The 23,425-nt window shown below is 40.7% G+C and overlaps 1 protein-coding gene across 1 annotated transcript in view; it reads left to right on the top strand.

The window, feature by feature from the left end:
• The first annotated feature begins 1,254 nt into the window (after positions 1 to 1,254).
• The window catches only part of KDM3A (lysine demethylase 3A), a 29,195-nt gene continuing 7,024 nt past the window's right edge, over positions 1,255 to 23,425 (top strand). Inside the window, exons 1-17 of the mRNA XM_015623923.3 lie at positions 1,255 to 1,272; positions 1,794 to 1,982; positions 4,469 to 4,618; positions 6,758 to 6,868; positions 8,357 to 8,459; positions 9,065 to 9,189; positions 9,659 to 9,731; positions 9,809 to 9,897; positions 12,047 to 12,198; positions 13,187 to 13,758; positions 15,001 to 15,202; positions 16,580 to 16,794; positions 19,404 to 19,556; positions 19,773 to 19,868; positions 20,197 to 20,324; positions 21,934 to 22,120; positions 22,700 to 22,869. Of these exons, the coding sequence (XP_015479409.1) occupies positions 1,812 to 1,982; positions 4,469 to 4,618; positions 6,758 to 6,868; positions 8,357 to 8,459; positions 9,065 to 9,189; positions 9,659 to 9,731; positions 9,809 to 9,897; positions 12,047 to 12,198; positions 13,187 to 13,758; positions 15,001 to 15,202; positions 16,580 to 16,794; positions 19,404 to 19,556; positions 19,773 to 19,868; positions 20,197 to 20,324; positions 21,934 to 22,120; positions 22,700 to 22,869 (2,697 nt within the window). The 5' untranslated portion in view covers positions 1,255 to 1,272; positions 1,794 to 1,811. The remainder of the gene's footprint in view (positions 1,273 to 1,793; positions 1,983 to 4,468; positions 4,619 to 6,757; positions 6,869 to 8,356; positions 8,460 to 9,064; positions 9,190 to 9,658; positions 9,732 to 9,808; positions 9,898 to 12,046; positions 12,199 to 13,186; positions 13,759 to 15,000; positions 15,203 to 16,579; positions 16,795 to 19,403; positions 19,557 to 19,772; positions 19,869 to 20,196; positions 20,325 to 21,933; positions 22,121 to 22,699; positions 22,870 to 23,425) is intronic.

The raw sequence follows: 23,425 nt of genomic DNA on the forward strand, positions 1-23,425 counted from the left end.
TGAATGTGTTTGTTTAAATGTAGTACATAAATGACCAATGGAGGGAAATTAGTGGGAAAGGCTTTAAAGGTACATTTAACGTATGTGTGGAAATGGATTCTTGGAGGAAATGGAGGATGACACCACAATATGGCAGGAATATCCCACTGCACTCTGATGGGGGTTTTTGAAGTTCAGACATTTCTGGTGGTGGAATGAGCCCTGGAGAAAGCATAAGTTGAGCACTATTAGTTTTTAGTAAACTAAATGAGCCAACAGCTTCTTTGCCTTGGGTACTTTCTGCACTTTTGGTCTTTTCCTCCCACATGCTCTGGTGGAAAAGCCTTACAGCAGAGGAGTACGTGTGTCTTTTTGGGTCATTGCCAAACACCATCTCCCAGATCACACCACATTCTCTGTTTAACTCCTTGGTTCTCATTGGGAATGGCTTTAAACTGAAAGGCAGTAGGTTTAAAGAATAAATTCTTCCCTGTCAGGGAAGTGAGGCACTAGAACCTTCCAACCCAAAACAGTTATGATTCTGTCATCTTGCCTTGTTATTTGTAAGAACACACATGGCTTATGTTAAAGGCTTGAGCTTCTGGAAGCCATTTGCTTTTAGATGCAACTACACAACCTCCACCAAGCACAACTAGAGTGCCTCCACAGCCTGCCATCCTCCCCAGGAACGTCGGACACATTGTTATTTTGTCATGTTTCATCCTGTGCTCTGTGCCCTGCCCCGCAGGACCCACCTAACCCCATTCCCCTCAGCATAACAAGATGGCGGCCTGTGGGCCTCCCGCAGGTGCTGGTCCCGCCCCCGTGCGCATGCGCGGAAACGCCCCGCAGGTGCCACCGCCCCCTGTGCTATATCTGAGTACGCCGAGAGCCGCACGTATAAGAGGCCGTATCACGGCCTCTGCCCTCGGTTCGATCCCTCCGCCGCCCCTAAAGGCAGTTCCTAGAGCTGGAGGCTCGGAGCTCCCGAGGAGGGAACACGGACCCAGAGAGGCACCGCGGCCCAGAGGGCGTTCGTGCCTCCCTTGGGGCTCGGCTGTGAGCGCTCCGCGGGCTGGCCCCGAGGGACTCCTTCTCTCGAAGCTCAAGCGGAAGGATATATCTTTTTTTTTTTATTTTTTTTCCGCCATCTGCTGAGCAACGGTTTCGGGGGTGTGGCCGGGCGCTCGGGCCCCGCCCCTCCAGGCCAATCGCGGCGGGAGAGTCGCTGCCGGCCCCGCCCCGCTGGCGCGGTCCAGCCAATAGGGGCGCGGGACGGGGGCGCGCGCACGGGTGAGGGGGCGTGAGCGCGGCGCCGACAGTGTCGCTTGGCCGCGGCGGCAGTCGGGGCGGGGGGGTGGAGGGGAGCGGGACCCGTGCCCGGTGTGACTGTGGGGTGCGCCGGCTGCGGGGCCGGGGGGGAGCAGGTGAGGGCATGGGCAGGGCTGGAAGTCTGCCCGGGTGGGCAGGCCAGGGTGTTGGTGAGGCGGAAGGAGCTTGGCCTGGTCGCCCGCTCCCTCCCTTCGGCTGCCGCCCGGCGCTCTGGCTCCTCAGAGGAGGAAACAAAGAGGCGGCGGGGGTGGGAATGGCCGGGAGCTGCGCTGCAGTCGTTCTGAAAATACCTTGTGGTGTTTCCTTCCACCCACCCCCGCCGAGCAGTGATTAACAGGACTGTGGGCGGAGGGGGCGAGCTGTGGGGGTCCGGCTGGAGCTGCTTGGAGAAGCGGGGGGGGCGGCCGGGAGAGGAAGGAGGAAGCGCTCACCGCCCTGCCCTGTGTGTTTCTCTCCTCCTTCCGTCGCTTTCCTCGCCGAAGGCCTCCCGATGAGTTAAAATGGTGCTGAGGCTCGAGGGGAGCTGGTCGCTGCTCGTGGGGAAGAGGTTCCTCTGCCTGTCGGAGGAGGAGGACAGGACGTGGGACGCCAGCCTCATCTCGGAATGGCCCTGGAAGTCGGGCAAGATCCGGGCTGTGTCACACACGGACATATCCAAACAAGACCTGAAGGTAACCGGGAACTTCCAGGGAGAGCTGCTAAATCGAGAGTGTGACCGGGGAAGTTGCTGTGGGTGTGTGTACGCGTTTGTGCACATGCTGCTTTCGGGGGGAAAGGAGACGGCGACTTGACCAACACATTAGGAAACGTGCACCCCTGCCCAAGTCCCCGATGTGCTTGTACTAATGCCGCAAATTATCTCTAACTAATTATAAATGTGTTTTCTTCCACCGGCATTTTGAAAAGCAGGTTTTTACCGCACCCACTCTGCGCTTGTGGTTTATTTCCTAAAGGCAGCTTAAGGTCTTGCCAGCTGTGAACAGGTTTTTGCCCCGAGTTGAAACCGAAACCCTCCAATGTTGTTGGGGGTTGGTGCCTTTTCTTTCCTGCTCTTTGGTCATGAAAAAGTGCTTAGGTTTTAAACTCATACCAAATTTATGCCTGGTGTTGGAGGTTTCATGGACTCTTCTTGCATGGTGGCCTCTTCTTATTAATGATTACCAAGTGGATTTTTGAGCACAGAGTTATTGCAAGATTGGTGTAATTGGTTAGCGTATTTTGTGTGGAAGTCGGGCAATGTTTACGGCTTGGCTGTGAAGTTGTTAAGGGGCTTTATTTCACAACTGTAGTCATTAAAAGTATTCAGCTATGTCTGGGCACTTACTAGAGTATAGACTGAGTGCCTACTCCCCAAGGACAAAACTCCATTGTAGCAGCGGCATCTTGAACGTTGTGCTTGTTTCTCCAGAGGACATCGATGGCTGTCCCGTGACAGTAAGAACAGCACCATCTCTCAATTTTAACTGGCTCCTTTCCTCTTTTATTGGTAATGCGAATTTGTGACCTCCGATTAACTGAAGAAGCACTTGTCAAACAAAACGAAACTTTTTTCTAATTATGTTTCTAACTCTTTCTTGAAGACGTAAACTTTGTTACCAGCTTGTTGTTGTGGATCTGCGGCAGGGGTGGAGCTTTGTCCATTTTCGGGCGCGGGGCTGTGCCCTGTGCCGTGCTGGTAGTGAGGAGGAGGTTCTTGGTGCAGAAAACTCTTAGGGACTTTCTCTGCAAAAGAGAAGAAGCAGGCGCTTCTGGGGACTCTTTTGTGAGCTTTGTAGCTGATTATGGTTCTGCCAGAAGCGTTTGACTTGATGTGTTCCCCAGCTGAAGCGTTAAAGAAGTTGCAGAGTGAGCAGTGGAGGCGTGGAGAGCTTTGTCCCAAAACACACCCCATCTCCTTTCCTCTTGGAGCTCTGTGCAAGCATGATAGACCCGAATAATAACTGAGAGGGAGCATAAATATTTCTCCTGTAAAAGAGTAGAAGTATTTCTTTCGATTTTTATTTTCTATGGAAGGACTGTCAACTGCTGTGGGAATTATTTTCTCAGCTGTATTTCCTGTGTGTGCAGTGTTGATGCAGTAGACAAAACAAGCCGTTCTGGTTCAGGTTATTTGCTTATCGCTTTCATTGTTTCTGTACAACTCAAAATTACTAAGTTCATTTCTGTACCCATTAGGTCTATGACTCCTAGCTGTGGTAGTGCTGTTTGTGTGCATGTTTTCACTTGCCTTTCCCCTGAGAGGGATGATAAAACACCAGGAACTGTTTCTGAGATTTCTGTGCTGTTTACTAAATGTATTTAGGCTGGATTGCTGTATTCTTTCAGAAGAGAAATGTTTTTTCCAAGACTGAAGTCCTCTGCCAAGATGTTCTAATTTCTGTATTCAGGCCAAGTTGTATTTGTGGTCTTTCCCAACAAGTTCCTGATCTCCTATTTTGCCTTTGAAATTAGGGTAAAGCGATCCCAAAGATGTTGGCAAATAGATCATTTTTTTGCCATTAAATAGTTTTTCTTTTGAAAAATCTGCGTAGTTGTTCCTGAAATTTATAAGGATAAATAGCAGTTAAAAGCAGTCAGGAAGTGATCTTCTTAACATTACATAATTTGATCACCTTTACTGTCCTACTGTCATTTGTGCTTTCAATGAATTGGCTGAAGGTATTTTTTGGGATTGGTATGTTTAAAATGTTTCTGGAAAGAATACCAGCTTGTTTATTCCAGTGCTCTAGAGTTTGTTGTAAAACCACATGCAACTACTGTAGGCAGTCCTTTGGGTTTTAGTGGACTTTTTAGGGGGGGGTGTGTGTATTTTTCCTGCCTGTAAATACCAGTGACAGTGTTAACATGTTTAACTATCCTTGAGTAACATAAAACTTTTTTGAGATGGGAAGTTGTAAAGTTAAATGTAAATGTTATGTGACAGTAATGATGATAAACCAATTAACATTGAGTGTTACTTATAAAATGCTGGGTCAGCCTTGGATGCTTTAGTGATTGCTTGATTATGTGACAGTTATGTGGCAGTAATCATGCTGGAATTATAAGTACATTAATTTTTTTTTCTATTTTTGAGTAAATTGGTGGTTTTATCTTTTCCATATCGAATGTGTCTGAATTTTACAGGTGGTCACTCATTCCCTTTGCTTCCTTTCTGTAGATCTGTGTAGAATTTGATGATGAACCATGGGAAAAGCGGAGATGGATAGAAGTCTACAGTCGGATGATGATAGCATTCCTGGTGGAGCAAAAGCTGGTTCTGGCTGAAAGAAAAACCCAGTCCATGCCTCCTGTCCAGTGGCCTGCAATGGCAAGTACACCCTTGGCTTGACTCACCTTGGTTCTGCAGCAGTTCCACCTTCTGGGGACAGTGTTGTCACCAGTGTGAATTTCTCAAGCCCAGCCTCATTTCTGAGTGTCTTGGGAAGGGAGAAAATCTTTGTGCAGCTCAAGCTGACAGAGCTCATCAGCATTTAAAGTTGGTGGACACAAGGATGTATTTTTTATGACTTTGCTTCTCTCTCAAGCCACTGTTCTGTGCATTGTTAATTCATTCTCTCTCTAGTCTTATGGTTTTTTCCTTCCATGAAATTCCTCTTAAGAGTGGAGAGAAAAAGTGTAAATAAATAGGTTTTGAAGGATAGCCTTCATTTTTATTTAAAATTTTTGATTCTGCCTCAAGTTAATACTGTGTTGATTCTTGATCCTGAGACAAAAATAAGTGAGATTACTCTTATGTGATGCCTGCCTCACATGAATGATTTTTGAGATTTGGCTTTTCTGCATACAAAAAGCTGAGTTATACTGTACAAGGGGAGAACTAAGCTTTCTGTACCTGCCATGCATGGCTGAATAGGCAAATTAGCCAGTGGAGGTGAACAGGGAATATTTTTTATTGTATTCAGCCAGTATAGTTGTACTTGACTATTTTGGATAGTGCTGCTCAAGAAAGGAGTGAGATAAGTGAAGATGTGAACCTGTAAGCTTGCTGAACTTGAGTTATGCTGAAGTTGTAGTCTGTTTCAATACTACTTCAATACTATTAACTTTGCTAGGTATAAAGAGTGCATTGTAATTCATATTGCTGCATTTTAGTTGGTCTTTCTTAAGCAAAGTCAATATAAGCAGATACTTACTGGAACTAGGACCCAATAGAGTGGGAGAGGAAGTAGAAATATAAATCCTTAATTTTATTTCCTGGGCTGTGCATTAATACCAGCAGTTCCTCTGTTAGATTTTGCTGAACAGAAAACCTTTTTTTGCTGTTCTGAAAACCTTCATATTTAAACTTAGCTGTTGTCCATTTCCAAGTGTCTGAATAGTTTTTACTGGAGACTTGTCTTCAGTTTTGGCGTTAGGTTTTCCTCCTGAAGTGTTTGATGTGTCATTTCATGCCGGGTACATGTTTCAAAGCTCATTTAGCAAGCAAGATGTAGTATAAAGTGTAGGCCAGTCCTGGATGTTGCCTTGGCAAAAAAAGACTTTTTCTCCCTTTTACATGGGGCAGGAAAGCAGAGGTCACAAAAGAGGTGTGTGGGTTAATTCATTTGAAACTTGATCACAACTTACTGGTTCAAGTATATGGGAAAGTGTGTTTCTGACAAGTAGCTTTGTAGGAATCTTGTAATGCCCAGTTACTCCTGGAGAGACTAGTTCCTCCTGTGGGGATCTTGTCCCTCTGCCAGTGCTGTCCTAACTGAGGTGAAGACGAGAAAGAGTATCTGGTTGGGTTTTTGGAGGACTGATCAAAAAAAGGCTGCCTTCTCCAATCAGAATGGTTTCCTTTTTATAAGTGGGGCACAGTTATACCTTTGAGGTAGAGAGGAGTTACTCTTGCCACTTCTGAACACTTAGGAAGTGTTCAGAAGCTTTTAAAGGAAACTTTTGTTTCTTGTCTGTTCTTAAAGCCTTTGATATACCTGAACACAACTTCATTGTTGCACTGCAGTGTTACAACTATGAGGCTGTCCAAATCATCACATGTGCCTAAATTAAGTTTTCAGTGTATTACGAGTGTTGCACAAGTTTTGTGAACTTTATAATAACCTATGCTGCAGACATTCACTGATTTGCTAGTTATTTCCCCAGTCTACCATAAGGAGATTGATTGATTAGTAATATATCAACAATTGGAATTATTACATTAATAAAATTTTCATGTGGACATAAATGATTACTTGCTAATGATAGTCACCTGCACTGAATTCCTAATTCACACTGATATTAATTAATTATATTAAATTAATATAATTAATTTTGAGTGGCGTCCAGTAACTTTTGTTAAGTGTATATTAGAAATTCTTTTGGAAACTAGCTTTGTTTTCAGGAGTTGCCTCTGGATGTAGTAACTTAACAAAGAAATAGAAGCAAAATTAATTTTTTTAATGTAAATGATGAATGATGAGATCTTCTTACTCTGTTTCTGAGACTTGTTTATTGCTCTTTTTAGACCTACAAGTCCTTGGTGGACAAAGCTGGAATGGGATCACTAGTTTCAGTGCGCTACCTGGGTGAAGAGAAATGTGTTTTTCTTTCTAAAGACCTCTTGACGCCCATCCAGGTAACCTTGACTGGCATTGTAGAGATGAAAGATGAATCTCTTATCTTGATATTTAGGATGCATCAGGGTAATGTAATGGAAATGCAAACTTCAGATGGATAAAAACTTGAGGTGTTTATTTCTGTAACTCATAAGTATAAGTTCTGAATGTAATGTGTCTGATTAAAAACCTTCTGGAGCTGATTCAGGACAGGGTCACTTGGGAGAGCTGGATGAGGGACTGTGCAAGGACAGTTGCTCAGCTTAGGTGACTGCAATTGCATGTTGATTTTTGGGGATAACCTGGAATAGTTTCCCTTTTGTTTTTTTGGACATGACTGTCATTACTTTGCAAGGAGTTGCAGGAATGTCTGGCATAAATCTTGCTGTTTACCAGAAGCACATTACTGCTAATCCTAAACAAATGAGGAATTGGGCAGAATGTAAATGAGATTGTTGAATTACAGTCCCTTTCTTGAGCACCAGCGGAAAGTTTTAGTGAAAATTAGACATGGGTTGAAACAATTGTCCCTGGGCAGGTGTTTGGAAGAATAATATCTGCTAAAGATAAAGGATTTACCCTTTTTGAGAAACTTCTCAAGACCAGTAAACAATCTGAAATAAAAGTAGTAATTGTTGTCCCATGTTGAGACTGCAAGTAGTGTCATTGTTAGTGTTCTACTTTGACTTGTTAACAGTCAGCAAATACACAAGTCCTTTAGACTCTTGACAAGAGAGTCACTAAAAGCCAAATTTGAGTTGTAGATGGTTGTCTTGCTTATATTGGCTCAACAGCAGGGTTGAGATCTCTTTATGCAGAAGCCTTATCTCAGCACTGCAGTGGAAAAGATTGCTTTACTGGCATCTTGAATAACAGTTTACTGACTTCTACTCCTTCGGTCTTCTTAAAAATATCAGAGCAGTGCCTGGGACAAAAAGATAAAACCCAGCCCCAAACCCTTTTCTTATTTGCACTCTTTGAGCCTTGAGTGGAAACTTGTTGTGACCTTTCCATTTCAGAGTCAATTCTCATTCTAGAATTCAAAAGGAAAAAATAATACACATACATTATGCTGAAGAATTATGAATGTTTTAGATGTAGTTGACTCTGTTTTCATTCATATAGACATTTTATAATGGTGTCTTGAGACAGACTGGATCCTGGCATTATCATAAATAGAAACATAAAATATTTTCATTTGTGTCTGCTCAGGACAAATTTTCTGCTGCTTCTGAGAACTTAAAATCCTCAGATAAGAATGGACAGTTCAAACTTATTGCTGTTAGCAATGTAGTACAATAAAACTGGGTTATTTTCAGAACAATATTGAAGTAGACATGGAGAACTCACTTCAGTCTGTCTTGCTCATCCTAGAACTGATGGGCAACAGATTAATGAGAATTGGATTTGTATGAATTGCTGCCATCTTGTTTTTAAATATTGTGGGATTTTGTTAAAAGCATTATCCTAAATGCAAGATTCTGTTCTTTTTTTTTCTCCTGAAATAGGATGTGGACAGTTCCAGGCTTTCTCTTAAGGATGATCAAAATGTAAATGAAGAAATTCAGGCTCTGGTTAAGAAACACCTTGATGAGACACGCTTGGTCCAAGGTACAAGCATACTGTGGAGCGGAAAACTGGCAGTAAATGCTCAGGTCCAAAGGGAAATCCTTGCAGTGTTGGTTTAATTAATTGGTAATCTGTTCTAGGGGATAAAACCTTTTTAAAAATACTGATTTTACTGTCTCAGCAGTGAATGCAAAATGTGAAGGATTGTAGATGTTTAAGTTTCAAGTATTTATTTTTTAAGAGTGTGTATTTCAGGCACATATAGATGGCCTGGTACTTGTGAAATCGATCAAACTTGCAGTAATTTTCAAAAATTTTGAGTTTATTGTTTCAAGTGACCTAATTTTTCCCAGTTTGTTGTTTGTTTATGAATACTTCCAAGGTGTTCTATAGAGGCTTCATTTTTTAGTCAGATTTAAAATTGTTATTTTTATTTGCCAGCTTTAAATTCTTAATTACTGGGTTTATACTAGCATATTTGTAGTTTTGTGTTTGCACATGCAGGGAATTACTTTTATGGAAGGGTAAATATTGCAGCTTACAGTTTTCATTTCCCATACTGTAAGGACAAGGAAAAGTCGTTGTGAGAACTGTGGTGATCTTCATGCCTCCCTTGTCTTAAGCTCTTTTTTCCCCCAATTTTGTAGGTGGAAAAAATATCATTGGTTCAAAAATTAGGATTTATAGCCTGGACCCTTCCACTCAGTGGTTCACAGCAGTTGTTGTCAATGGTAATCCAGCTACAAGAACTCTAGAAGTCAACTGTCAGGAGGTAGGAACCAGTTGCAGTGGTTTACAAATGGATACGGGGAATAATTGCAAACTTTTGTTTATATCTCCAGCAACACCATTTTTATTTCTGTCTTTACTGCAATCTTTAAACATGGGTGTCAGTGTAGTGCAGAACAATGTAACCCAAAGTGTTTCTTTGTGCTGCTGGTAAATTATTAAATGACAAATGTCCTTCTATGAAAAATGAGGGAGACCTGCAATTTTTATTCCAAGAGTGAAGCAAACATGATCTTGGTTTCTTTGCTCTTTGTGCACACAGTGCTCTCAAGTACAGTTTGTTTTTATGCAGAGACACTGTCACATGGTATGTTGTTAAATTAAGCTTGGTATTCAGACAACCTAGAAGTTAAGTGTCTAAGCTTAGTCCATACCACCACATCTAAGATAAATATACTCAAATAGTTTCACCTCTCTAAATGGCTTCTTCTGTGTTTCCTGTCCTTTTCAAGATTCCAGCTTTAAAAACTCTTGATCCAGAATTAATTCATGTTGAAATCATATATGACAACAATGGAAAATGTGGTAAGACCTATTACTTTTTGTCCTTCAAACACTAAGTAGGTTAATTGTGATAGACTAATCTTGATCACCTCTTTCAGATAAATCAAAAAGAATTGGGGGTGTGAAAAGGAAGTCAACTGAGAACAGTGGAAATGTTGATGCTAAATACACAAAATCTTCTCCTGAGGTAATGTCTTGCTCTGTTATATATGGCTGTTACATAATGCTTACGTCGCTTCTCAAAACATCTTAAATAAGGATTAGATTGGAAATTAGAATGATAAATATAATCTCTTGGAGGGTGTATTGAGTTCTTTCAAGTTTGTCTGGGCATGAATTGAACATCTTGCCTTGTGGTGGTTGGAGCAAAAGCTACTGAGCCTTGAATGTTGGTGGTTTGTTGGGGGTTTTGTTTGTTGGGGTTTTTTTACGGTGTTTTTTCCACCCTCCTCCTGCCTTGGAGTTGGTCTGCCTGGTCATATATTCTTGCAGTGGGAGAAAACACAAAGGAATTCTCAAGTTCATAACCTTTGCTTTTCATGTTCTTTCTTTAAGTATTTTGTACTTGAACCCAAAACCTTCAGCTGCACTTGGATGCTTTGAGGATTCAAGCTACACAAGCAGCAGTTGAAGGTTGCTTCAGTACAGAAAGAGAATGTGACTTTTCTAGTACTCCTGTCTGATTTTATTTCTTTTTGTGAGTGACCTGCCAGGTATCACTGAGAGATAAGTAAACTCTCCAAGGTCAAAAGACAGTCTGGGTAACTTAAGTGAAGAAATGCAAATGAAAAATCATGGCTTGGCTGAAAAACAGTATTTCGAACTTCCCCTGTAATTTTGCCCCAGTGTTTCAGACCAAAACCTGCATTTTAGGCAGGAGTAGCCAGTCTTCAGGAAGCTCTGGAATGGGAGGGAGGGGATTGTGTTGCTTCTGTGCAGTCAGTCCTGTGTGGAGTCAGCTGTGCAGATCTGGATAATGGCTGGGTGTAGTCATTATCAATCTTTAACAACCTGACAGAGAACCAGCATAAGGCAACAAGCACAGGGTAAGATGCCTCAGTGAAGAGACTCTCCTGTCCTGTATTTACTGCTGAGGAAGAGCATTACAGCAGGGCAGCATGGAGTAGCAAAGGATTGCGGTTTTGTGTTTCCACAGCTTGTGCTTGGGTACCTTTAGCAGCTTTTGGTGCTCAGTCTGCCTTTCTTCAGCTTTCTGCATAATTCAGTCACTGAGCAGCCTGCTTGACACACACAAAGCTGGTCTGTATTTCACATTCCAAATGCCCTGCTGAAGAATTACCATGATCTGACTTCATAGCTTGTTTTGCCATAGTTTTTTCTTAAAGTACTGAAGTTATTTACTTCTCATTTTCCAGTCTGCCTTCCTTGAAAGGACTGGATCATTTATCACTTTTGTACTCTTTGGGAAATGCCTTGCAACCATTTTTTCTAAGTGGTTACAGTGAGTGTGCTTTCTAGTAAGGAAACCAGTATCTATTTGTTACTCTGGTTTTGGTGGATGTATGTGGGAGTGATTAGTTGAAGCCATATTTTTTGTTAATAAGTGTGTGATAGTACTGATTTCTTGTGTGGAGTTAATTATCTGCAGCATTTTTCTAAGAGCTTGACAGCTGTGTAATGCCAAAGCAAAAAGGAAGTATTTTGGAGCTGATGCTAAGGAGCTTGTAGTGTAACTTCCCAGCAGTAAGTGGAACACGTGGGAGCAAAATGTGGATGTTGGAGCTGGGGAAGGACCCCCACAGAAAAGTTACTCTTCTAAAGACACTTGCTAATTTGGTAGGCCTGTTGTATTCCTACATGAATTACAGATTTCTTAGGACGGTGATTTAATCAATGTAGGATTTCTTTACTTAACACTTTCTAGAGTTCTGGTGCAAAGCTTTTCTTGCTACAAGAAAGTTCAGATCTTTGGTAATGCTGTCAGACTTCACAGTTCTGATTTTCTATGGGATTTTCAGCTGAGCTAAGAAATTTATTTCTGACTGCCAATTACTGCAATTACTTTAGAAACACTGTTGCACTGGCAGTCACAGAGAACAGAACTTTGTCTTCCTTTCCACTTGCTTAATACAGTTTGCCCAAGAAGTTTGTTGTTAATTGAAGGGAAATTAATTAATATGAATGGTTTTTCATGGAACTTTAATGTTTAAATGGACACTTTAAAGTCTTTCCACCTCATGAACTAAGTGACTCTTTAATTGGCTTTATTAAACATGGTAGGAAGAGTATTAATATATTTTTCATTTCAGGCTGAACCCTGCAAAGCTGTAATTTGTTATTCTGAATTTTTCTAACTGTTAAAATCTCCTTTGCAGGTTTCTCCCAGCCAGGGACATGTGCAGTCAGTACCAACTGTGCTGGGTGAAGCACTGCTGGGATGTACTCCTGCAAATAAAGACCAAAGGCACCAAGGCCTGCCTCTGCCAGCCAACTCACCACCCAACCTTGGTGCAGAAACTCCTCAGGGGTAAGGAAACAGTTTTATGCTTATACTGACATTTTACTTCCAAAAACAATTTTGATTCTTAGCACAATGAACTCTGAGGTAGTTTTAAAGAGCTGTAGTAACTACTCTTCTGTAATACCAGCATAGAAAAGTGTTAGACTTGCTTGCCCTGGATATGTAATTTACTTCCTAATGCTGTGTTCTTATTTATCTTTAAGGAAGTGGCCCAATGTGCCAGGCTAGTGTCACTGCTTCATTGTACTCACCTGTAAGTGGATATACAGGTGTGGTGTCTGCTTTGTCAAATGCATTCCTTCCCTGCCCCCAAGAAAACCCAGAGCTTGTTCAGGCAGGTGTCTGCTTTCTTGCAGATCAGCTACAGGTTCTCAGTTATATTTCTGTTGAACACCAGTGCCTTTGAACTTCTGTTACCCCCAGTCATGTGACAATATGGATGTAACGGTAGAAGTAGTGTGGCAGGAAAACCCAAATTTGAAGTGCTGTTAGGGGTTTTTCTACTAGTTTTATGCTGAATGTGGACAATATAAATTTATTAAAAGGTTTTTCTGTGAGTGAGGTTTTACAGTCTCCAGCATACTGACTTGGGCTGCCAGTCAGAAGTTCCTTGAGAATCTTACCAGGGACATGCAAATGAAATGCATTTGGTTATTCAGCAGTTGCATGGAGAAAATGAGAAAGCAACTATCTAATCGTGAGAGAAGGTAGTGGAGTAGCAGCAGTACCCAAATTTGTGTGTGCCTACATGGGTGTAGAGCTTTATTGTTCTAACTCTTAAAAAAAATCAAACCCAGATAAAATACCTGAAAAACACAAACCTATTTAGCCTCACACAAAATTTAAAATACTCAAACATCAGAAATTCAAAGCACATAATTAAATAACTAAATTTCTTCTTTCAGGCTTTAAGTGTGGCTAGATTGAGCAGCTGATGCTCTGATTTTTTTGATGTGTTTGTGGTTTTTTCCCTAATTATTGCGTGTTATTTCAGCTCATGTAGACGAAGCTTACCGGAAACTCATCCTTCCTGTCTTAATACTGGAGTTAAACCACTGACAGAAGATCTGATGGCCTTTCCTAAAGTGGGGTTTATGTCTAAAGAGCAAACACAAAATCCTAGTGATCAAAATGGTAAATATACCTCTTTGAAAACCTCAAGATCTTCACCTTTGACTGATTCAGCTAATGAAAAGGGAACTAACCTGAAGAGTACTAATGACCCTTTTATGAAGGCCACAACAAACTTTCCCAAGGAATGCATTTCCGTAAAACAGTTGCAGCATCCCAACCCTTCCATAGCAGTACCCAGAGGCAGTGGCACTGTTGAACTGCAGCGAACTTTAGATTGCAGACCCTCAACCTCAGATGCTCATCTTCTGTCCTTCAATGAGTGTGGGGTTAAATCACAAAGCAGCTGCAACAGCCACAGCTGCCACAAAGGAAACAAGACTGATGAACTCGCAGACATGGAGTTTTTTATTAGAAGAAATTCAAATGAGATTCTTTGTGACAAAAGTGAGAGTGAAAGCTTTTGGACTGGAAGTGCCAAGATCCAGGATAATAGTAAGTGTTTCTAAAACTTCCTGTCATTTGAAAGTCCTTGTATTTTCTAACTACTTAGAAGTAGGTAATTTGTTATGCATGCAAAATTAGTAATTTAAATTGTGTGAGTAAATCAGGATTTTGAGTCACTTGTATGTTCTTTTATGATGGGAATGCAATAAACTGGAGAAACACCCTTTACTGATAAAGGAAAAGAACTAATAATTAGTTTCTAGAAACAAGTTGTAACAAAATTTATGCAAGGACAGAACAGCAAAAGAGGTTCTGTAAGGTTTTGTTTGGAATACAGATGCTGATGGCATAATGAGGTTACCTTTTAGCAACAGTCCTAAATTTCACAAAAATGGTGAGGGGTGGAAGTTGTCCTCATCAAAGCTCTGTTCAAGAGGGGCTTTATTTAAAAACTGTCATGAGAGCAAAACAAACAAAAATCCACCTGCCACCACCAAAACCACTCAACCCCAAAACCACCAACCTTGTTCCTCTTTTCCACTTGGTGAGTTCTTTAGGTTTTCACATGGGACAGGAGGGGAAAGGCTGTGGTGGTTTCAGGAGCTGGACTCCTGGTGTCATGTGTCCTGCTGTGCATCAGGTGGTATTGCTGATTGTTCAGGACTCTGGGAATCCCCCTACATACCCACCTCTTTTTCTTTTTTTTATATATATATATTTCCTGTTGCTTGGTCTTGGATTACCATGTGCTATTCCATAATTAGCCTGGATACAGAGCCAGCCAAGCAGTCACTGTTGTGTCCCCTGCAAGGCCTCACTGGCAGTGTAGGAGGAAGGGAAATGTTTGGCATCTGTTACGGTAAGATGCTGAAAGCTCTTGCATCACTAAGGGGGAAAACAGGACTGAGAAATGGCCAGGTTGTACTCTGTTCCCATTTCTTGTGAAATGTGGTTGCTTCATGCCTTAATCTGCTCATGGCTCCAGCTCTGTCTGAAGAACTTCCTTTAAAAGCAGATGGTCTTTCAAAATGCACCTCTGTGAGAAAGTGAAAGGAGCTCTTAAATTCAGGTCCACAGACTGTGTGACTCCACTGGAACTGCACCTTGACACTGTTCTGCTGACTGGAGAAGAGGTTTTTGCCAACTACAAATATTTTTAGCATAACTTTGTTTCAATGTAATGTGAATCTTATAGGAAAAGTTGACACGAATCTTTCACTAAAATACGTTTGCTGGCATTTGCGTGTGAAAAACAGAGGCTTTTCTAATCCTGGCTGCTCTTCCCTGCAGTAATTGTTCGCAAGTCCATTTTATCTGATGCTGCTAAAGTGAAGAAGCTGCAACAGAGTGGAGAGGCATTTGTGCAGGATGGCTCCTGCAACAACATCGCCCCTCACCTGCACAAGTGCAGGGAGTGCCGCTTGGACAGCTACCGCAAGAACAAGGAGCAGAAAGACTCCACCGTCTTCTGCCGATTCTTTCACTTCAGAAGGTAAGAACAATTTAGATAAACACCTTGGAATTCCTTAAATGTGAAAGGAATGTGAAAAAAAACCCAGTTATTTGGCCAGAATGGTCTCATGTAGGTCTCTGTTTCAAAGCTGTTTAATGCTGGTGTGTAGCTATAAGACCAATATACCCAGCTAATGAATGGCTGCCTATGTTTTTTTTAGCCCTTAGAAATGATACAACTGCTTCATTTGAGCAGAAAATATTTTGGCAGGACTTAGAGCTCTTTATTTTGCTGTTCTGGGCTGAGTGCCAGTCGGATAACATGAATTTACTTCGAGTGCTACAGCTCAGTAGAATTGGAGATACTAATGAGAGGGTAGATTCCATGCAGGTTTCCCAAAGTTTAGTGGTTGGACACCTGAAATTTTAAGCTTGCCATGGAAACATTTAATCTGTGCACCCACTAGAATTCAGTTTTGTTGCTAAACATATATAAAAATACAGATGTGCTAGTAATCTGTTGTTTATCCTTAGATTAGAGATTTTACTGTAGTAAATCTTTGTATAATCTGATATGTAAGACCAAAGTAACAACAGACTATGCTAATTCATCCTCTCAGAATAACAATTCAGATTTGCAGTGCAGTTCAAATCAGATGAATCCTTTGCTTTAGAACTTGAAACTGATGAAATTATCCATTTTTACTGAATGTGAAATCTGCCAAATCTGGAGATGGCATTTGTCTGATGACAGCAGCTGCCAGCACTGTTCTCATGCCACACTTAACACTACAGTGAGCACACATTGTCATCAGAAGTCACCTTTCTTCTACAGCATTTAGTAAAAAGGTTCCTGAGCAGAACTCATTTTCTATTTAAGAAACTACTAACAATATAGATCTCATTCTTTCCACCTACTCAGAATCACTCAAGAGTATGTCTTACTCAAATCTTACTCTTACTGCTTGATGCTTTTTGACAGCTACTTCCAAATGAATTGTTACTGAAATACATTTTATATTTAAGGCATTCTAACTTCTCTTTAGAGCTGTATATAGTCCTCGATAAAATTATTGCTGTTGCCATCTCTAGATGTGGCCTTAATGCTAGTGCATTTTAAAAATTGTAAACCTGATTTGGTTTTGTGTGAATAAAAAGCCACTTGTTGTAAGGTAGATTTCCTAACTAAAAACCTGGACGTTTTTAGTCTTTTTTTCTTTAAAACAAGCAGTGTGTTGAACATCCTTAATGCTAGTGACCGATATGTTTACCCATGTCTGTTGTAACCTTTGAGTAAATTCACTGGCATACGGTAAATGTATTTGCAACTCAAGCATTGACTAATTGGAATGAATTTAAACCAGTACAGCATTTGACACAATGAGGGCTTTTTCTTCTTTTCCCCCTTTTTCATCAGGCTGCAGTTTAATAAGCATGGAATACTGCGTGAGGAAGGTTTCTTAACTCCAAATAAGTATGACCCTGAGGCTATTAGTCTGTGGCTGCCTTTATCCAAAAATGTTGTGGGTCTAGATCTGGACACAGCAAAGTACATCCTCGCCAACATTGGAGACCACTTCTGCCAGCTGGTGATATCTGAAAAGGAAGTCATGTCAACAATTGAACCACACAGTAAGATCAACTTGTATTGAAATCATCTGTGTTTTTACAGCTTTATGTGAAACCTTAAGCTTCTGTATGAAAATTGTGTCTATTTGAAAATATCGTATAAGACTTGAGTGTCTCTCTTCTCAGAGAGGGAATGGTTAAGAGCCACTGTGAACTAGTGTCAACAACTCTTTGCTCCTCGGGGGGAAGGGAAAGGTAATTCCACCCTTCTTGGTCAGAAGTTGTTTCTCAATTTATCAAATTACTTTTCCTGTTACAAAGTGGTAAAAAAAACAAATGAAGTAAGCTACCAGGTAGCTGACAACAAAATCTATTCTTGGCATAAAAATGAAATAAAGATTTTACTTTGCACAGGTTCTGTTAGGTTGCTTTGGTCCTATTTTATTGGAACTGCATCATGGACCTAATGCTGTCTGTCAGTTAAAGAGACTTTTTCCTCCACTTGCAAGTTTCCAGTAGCACTTTTAGAAGTGATTGTGTGCAGCCTGACTGGGCATGGACCAGAGAAGTGCTGGTGATGGGGTAACTGATTGGGGAAGTTACAAACACAGGGGTTTGGCCACATCAAAATATTTCTGTAGCAAATGTGACCAGACAAATGGGGAAATCTGTGACCTTGCATATAGAATGACTCCTAAAACTGTATTTGTTTTCTGGATTTTAAGTGCATGACCAGGGTACAGCACAGTTTAGGAGATTGCCACTGTCTGCTGTGTTTGGGGAGTGTTGACATTAGATAAAGATCCTCTCAGTTTGGCAGTCACTCCACTGCTCTGAAAGAAGAAAAAAAGCTGAACAAGCTTGAATGCCCTTCAAAAGCAAGGGGAAGACTTGAGATACCCCACAGCGAGTATTTCTGGACTATTACCTTGGGCTGCTTGGAATCTGCAAGCTTTGCTCTTCTCTTGACGTGCAGCATGTTCAGGCCTGTGGAACCAAGTTATCTGTAACTGGAGTGAGATGTATAGACTGGAATAGAGAAACAGTTTTGGGAGGGTGAAGCTTTGGGTGAATTCATGAAACAAAGGGGAGTTGTGGTGTTTCTTAATAAGAGGATGCATCTGTTGGCACAGCTACCAGAAACATCCTCTGCTTAAAAAAGACAGATATGTGTGAGTTCTGGAATTGGCTTGAAAGGAGCAAAATCTAATTAATTCATCTTTGATTTTATTGCCCTGACTGGCAATAAAAAGAATTCACTTTCATTAATATGGGGGTTATTTTAAATGCCAGGAAAGGAGTAATTTACAATCTGGATATGTGGTGTTTTTTGAACAGTTCAGTGGGAGTTTCAGCACAAGAAAAAGGGAGATTCTTTTGCCACCCTGACATGAAGTTATGGTAAATTAAAGTGTATTATCCATGTGAAGTATAAGATTGACCAGTGTAGAAAGAACAGCTTGTTAGGTCATGTTGTTCCTTGGCCACCAAGTGCCAAAAGGAAACAAGATCAAATTACAGAGAGGAACCAAAAAATAGAAGGAGTAGAAAGGGAAAAGATTCAGGAAAGATAGGAAATGGCATTCAGAAGATAAGAAACCTTCATCCTGTTTGGGGGAAATTGAAGAGTTGACCTAGAAAATGATAAATATAGTGCATGTTTTTAAAAGCCAGAGAAGAACAGAGCTGGTGATATTTAGACCTGTGTCTCTTGGAAGAATTCTGAAGCAAGTAGTCAAACAATTTTTACCTCCTAAAGAACAAAGTGTGCTAAGCTATTCCAGTGTTGTTCCATACATAGTCAATGGGCATTATTCAGAAGAAGAGCAACAGATGTCTTGGATCCTGGTATGGTTTTTTTAGCATGTATTAGGACATGATCTCTCATAAGTTGCTTTTAAAATTAAGAAACATTGTGGGCAGGAAAGTTTCAGAGAATTTACAAGTGTGGAAGGTAGTAGGAGGAGGCAGGTGTGTGTGCTTTTTGTCTTGTCTAGTTTCCTAGCTGGCAACATAAGGAAATGGAGATCGGGCTAAAATAGTTCTTGCATAATCACAGATTCACAGAAAAAGAATGCAGTTCTGGGAGGGTTTGCAATTTTTTGCAAGATACTGTCAGTGTTTGGGATGTTTGGAGTGAACTGAAGAAGTGGCTTGGGATGAGGAAAGGAGAATATAGTGGATGCATAGGAAATCTGAACAGCAGCAGTCAGTGCTTCAGAGAAAAAAATTCACCATTCTGAGAAGGTCAGATAAACACAAACACATAAAACCTCCCAAAAGGAAGACAGCTACTTGCCCACCATGCTACTGAATAGAGAACAAGGACGAGCTGGTGCTGGCAAGCTACACATTAAGCTTAGCTTGCCAGCAGTACCTGAATTTATTTCCTGGAGTAACTGTGGTATTTCTACTTAGGAAAATGTCAGGAATGTGCTTGTTAACTTGGGAAAACACATGTCAGGAATAAGAGCTGTGGTTGGTGCTGCACAGGAGGAAGCAAACTGATCTCAATTGCTTGGACTGTTGTGTAAGAACAAAAGCATTTTTCTGAGTTTCAATACAAAACCAAGTCTGAGTCATATCACTGTAGTTTTTAAGTGACTGTAGGTAACATGCAAATACTGGATTTGTTTGCACTAACACTTTGACTGTCCCGTTGCTGCCCACAGGACAGGTGGCCTGGAAGCGTGCGGTTCGTGGCGTTCGTGAGATGTGTGATGTCTGTGACACCACAATCTTCAACCTGCACTGGGTCTGCTCAAAGTGTGGCTTTGGTGTGTGTGTGGATTGCTACAGGATGAGGAAGAAAAACTCACATGAAGGTGGGAGTGCTTATTGCTACCTGAAACAAAGTGGGAGGAAGGGAAATAAAGTCTCTGTATTGAACTTGGAAGTCAATGGCAACCTTAAATGAGACCAAAAAAAGCCTTCCCAACCAAAAGAAAATGTTGTAGACCTGTGTTTGGGTACATCAGTAATAGTAAAATATGTGGCTTTCCAGAGTAGTAACAAAAAAATGTAATGGTTTTGTTTTACAGATGATGACTCAGATACTTTCTCTTGGTTTAAATGTGTGAAGGGGCAGGTACATGAACCAGAGAATCTAATGCCTACACAAATAATTCCTGGAAAAGGTATTGGAAATATTTCATCTGCATAAAAATGTGCTGTAGGATTTTGCTGTTTTTCATGTGTTGTTGATATTGTAGTGAGTGAGGTTTGATTTTAGTAGTAAAGTTAGTAAAAACTTAAAATTTATTATCCAAAGACAGGAATAGCATGTGTGTTTAATACTGTTTTATTATCTTTGACCTTTACAAAGAAATAGCAGAACTTCTTGTTTAATGATGAACGGTTTTCACGTTATTGTTTGTCAGCACAACACACAATTTCTTAGAAAGTCTGAGTGACTGCTGGATGTTGTGATTACATGTGAGCTCACTGATGGTTCTCTCCCTTCAGCTCTCTACGATGTTGGTGACATTGTTCACTCCGTAAGAACAAAATGGGGAATAAAGGCAAATTGTCCTTGTGCAAATAAGCAGTTCAAAGCACTATCAAAGCCAGCTCTAAAGGAGGATTCAAAACAGGTATTGTTACTGCCTCTGTCTGTGCAGTTAAGTTTGTGTCAGTCTATTGCATGTTCTTGAAGCCACTGCTAATTTGACTTTTAGGATGCCAGCCCTGACCTCTATGATAACCCCACCACATAGGGACAATTTGTATTCACTGTTCATCTTTCTGGTTCAGTTCTTGAAGTTTTGGGGGAAAAATCTCATTGTGTTCCTTTGACACTGAGGCCCCAGTAGTTGACCTATCCTTGAAAAAGGCTCAGTGAGGATTTTTAGAGTGAAAATGGAATTAGATTGAGAGATCCCTTAAGAGAAGAATATGAAGAACAGACAAGTGGGAACAGTTTTGAAGTGTAGGCTATTCCTTGAGTCCTGGAGATATAATACATGCAGCATCTAAAAGAGTTAGTAAGGTGGAAGAGCACTGGGATGCATAAAAGAACTAAACATGAAAAAAAATTGAGATTTAGAGTGTGGAGAATCACTGATTTCTCTGGCAGTCTGGTAGTTTTGCTTCTCTGTATACTAAAAAACAAAACAAAGGAAACCCCACAAGATACATATATTTATAAATGGATGTAATATTTTTTTGCTTTTGAAAACAGAGCACAAATTAATAGCTTAGTTTGGCGGTATCTCACAGGAAATGGGCTAAATTTAGTGATTTTAATTTTTAGATGTTTATCATAGCCTTATCTTGAAAATAAACCTTACCTTAAGTGTAAGAAGCAGGTCGGACTTGATTTTGTTGTAAGTAATGAACAGAAGAGACAAAAAATATTTCAGTTGTTAAAAGTGTGGAAGATAGTTATGTGAATCAAAAGTTAGTATCCAACTGGCCTGGCTTCGGTCTTCTGAATTAAGATCTTCTGTGATTCTGGACAAAGAGCTGCATTAAATTTATCTACTCATCTTTATAGAACTAGTTACTACACTTGTTGTGTAAGGATAAGCTCATTAAAGGTTGAAGGGATTTGTATTATGTCACGTTTAGAATCCTTGGCATGCATCAGCAGCCAGTGAGAGATGAAATGGAGAATGTAACAGCAGGCAGACAAAAGAGCAGAATAATATCTGAAAATTGAGCAGAGAGAGGAAACATCACCAGTCACACAGGAATCCCAGGTTCTGGTTAGTCTGTTCCTAGAACCTCCAAATGATCAGATAAATCAGCTGCAAAGAAGAGGGACAATCCTATGCTTGGATTGTGCTGGCCAGGCCAGTGCTGCACTCAGGCAGGTGTAGCTCAGACCTGGCAGACCTTCTGCTGCCACCTTAAGAGAAAAATTTAGGAATGTTCCATATCTGTTTTAATTCTCTGAACTGGAGCTCCAGCTTAGCTCCAGCCTGAGCATCAGCTATGACTAGAAATGTGAGAACTGCTGTTAAAACTCAAATTCCCAAAGCAATCCCAGAAAATGCACCTGGGAAGCTTGGCTCTCTGAAATCCTGCTGAACTGTCATCTCCTGATCCTGAGCTGCAATGCTGACCTCTTGTGGACAGCACATGTTTTGAAGGGCCAAACCATTTTACTTTTCAAAGGATGAGTTTGGACATGTTGTTGCTTGTATTCCCTTTGTGTAGAGTGTGTTTGTGTCTAAACAAGTTATTGCTTTGCTTTCTCAGCACTTGGCATCCGGAGACAGGCCTGGCCTTCAACACAACAGTTTTGTCCTGAGCCCACAAGTCCCTACACATGATCCTCCTCTAAAGTCAGCACTTGGAAGCAAACAAACTGCTTCTGTAAATACTTCTCCTTCATTAAATTGGTTTTCAAACCTAACAAGTGGAAACGTGAATAAAGAAAACAAAGGTATGTGCAGAACCAGTGAAGAGTAAAGCCTTTGTGGCTGTTTTTCAGAAGACTTTAGGTCAGACCCAGCAATATCTTGTGCTGAGTGATGTTATCTGCCTGCTGGGATGGATGTTCAGTGCCTGTGCTGCAGAACTGGTTATGGCAATGGCTTGGAGTAAAGCCTGGCAGAGTTAGCATATTCTGTTTGAAAAATTGGATTAAAATCCCACTGATGCAAGTATTCTTGAAAATTCAGTTTGAGAATACTTTTTGTTCTTGTTGTTTGGGGGTTTTGGTTTTTTTTTTTTGTTTTTTTTTTTTCTTTTTGGAACATGGGATTTAAAAAACTTTGGTTTATTGAAGAAAGTTAAGTGAAAGAAATATTTTATCTGTGTGTATTGGGAGGAGATATATATAACATATATGTATGTGTATATAAGACATATATATGTGTATATAACATATGTATATAGGTGCTTATAACATACATATATATATATATGTATATGCATGTAGGAGGATATTGTCTTGAAAAAAAAATTCAGAGTATTTCCATGGTTTCAAAATATTCTTATGTTTTTTCTTTCTTCATTTCAGAGAAGCTTCTCATACCAATTTCAAAGAATGAAAATAAACCTCTCCAGACACTCCCTAGCTTAGCCAAGCCAGCTGCAGCCCTGCAGACATTCAACAGTGCAATATTAACCCCTGTGAGCAACAACAACACGGGCTTCTTACGGAACCTGTTGAACTCTTCTGCAGGAAAGGTAGAGGAAAAATTCTGTCCTTCAGGTTTGAGTTGATCCCAGGCTTAGAATCAGTTCTAAACCTGTGAACAACTGCCACAGGCAGTTTACTTTCTTGTCACAGTAAGTAAAACTTTGTCTTTGTTTGGGAAAAGGGACAAACCCAGTTTCTGTGTTTCAGTGCTCAGTTAGTAGTTTAGTGGTACTATCAGCAAGTCTTGGTGAGGAACTGGGAGCTAAGGAATAAAGCAGATTAGTTTCCTTAGGCTAGTCTGGCAGCTGCATTGGTTGGGATGTCTTTTAGACTCAAAAAGTAGCACCAATAAACTTGCAGATGGAGAACCTTCTGTGGTGTGTTCCCCATACCTCATTTGCAGACTGGTTCACTTCAGGTGTTTCTAGGCTTTGTCTGACCTTGCAGATGTGACTTCAAAGTGGTGGGGAAAAATACTGGCCTTGAGAGTTTTTTGCTAAAGCTGAATTTCTGCTCTTTGATATAAAGTAAATCCTGTTCCCTGCTACATATGCTAGGTTCCTGCAGTGTTGCTGAGATGCAAATTAGAGCAGAAATTGTTGT

The sequence above is a fragment of the Parus major genome, chromosome 4 (genome assembly GCF_001522545.3).
Source record: "Parus major isolate Abel chromosome 4, Parus_major1.1, whole genome shotgun sequence".
Classification (NCBI taxonomy): domain Eukaryota; kingdom Metazoa; phylum Chordata; class Aves; order Passeriformes; family Paridae; genus Parus; species Parus major.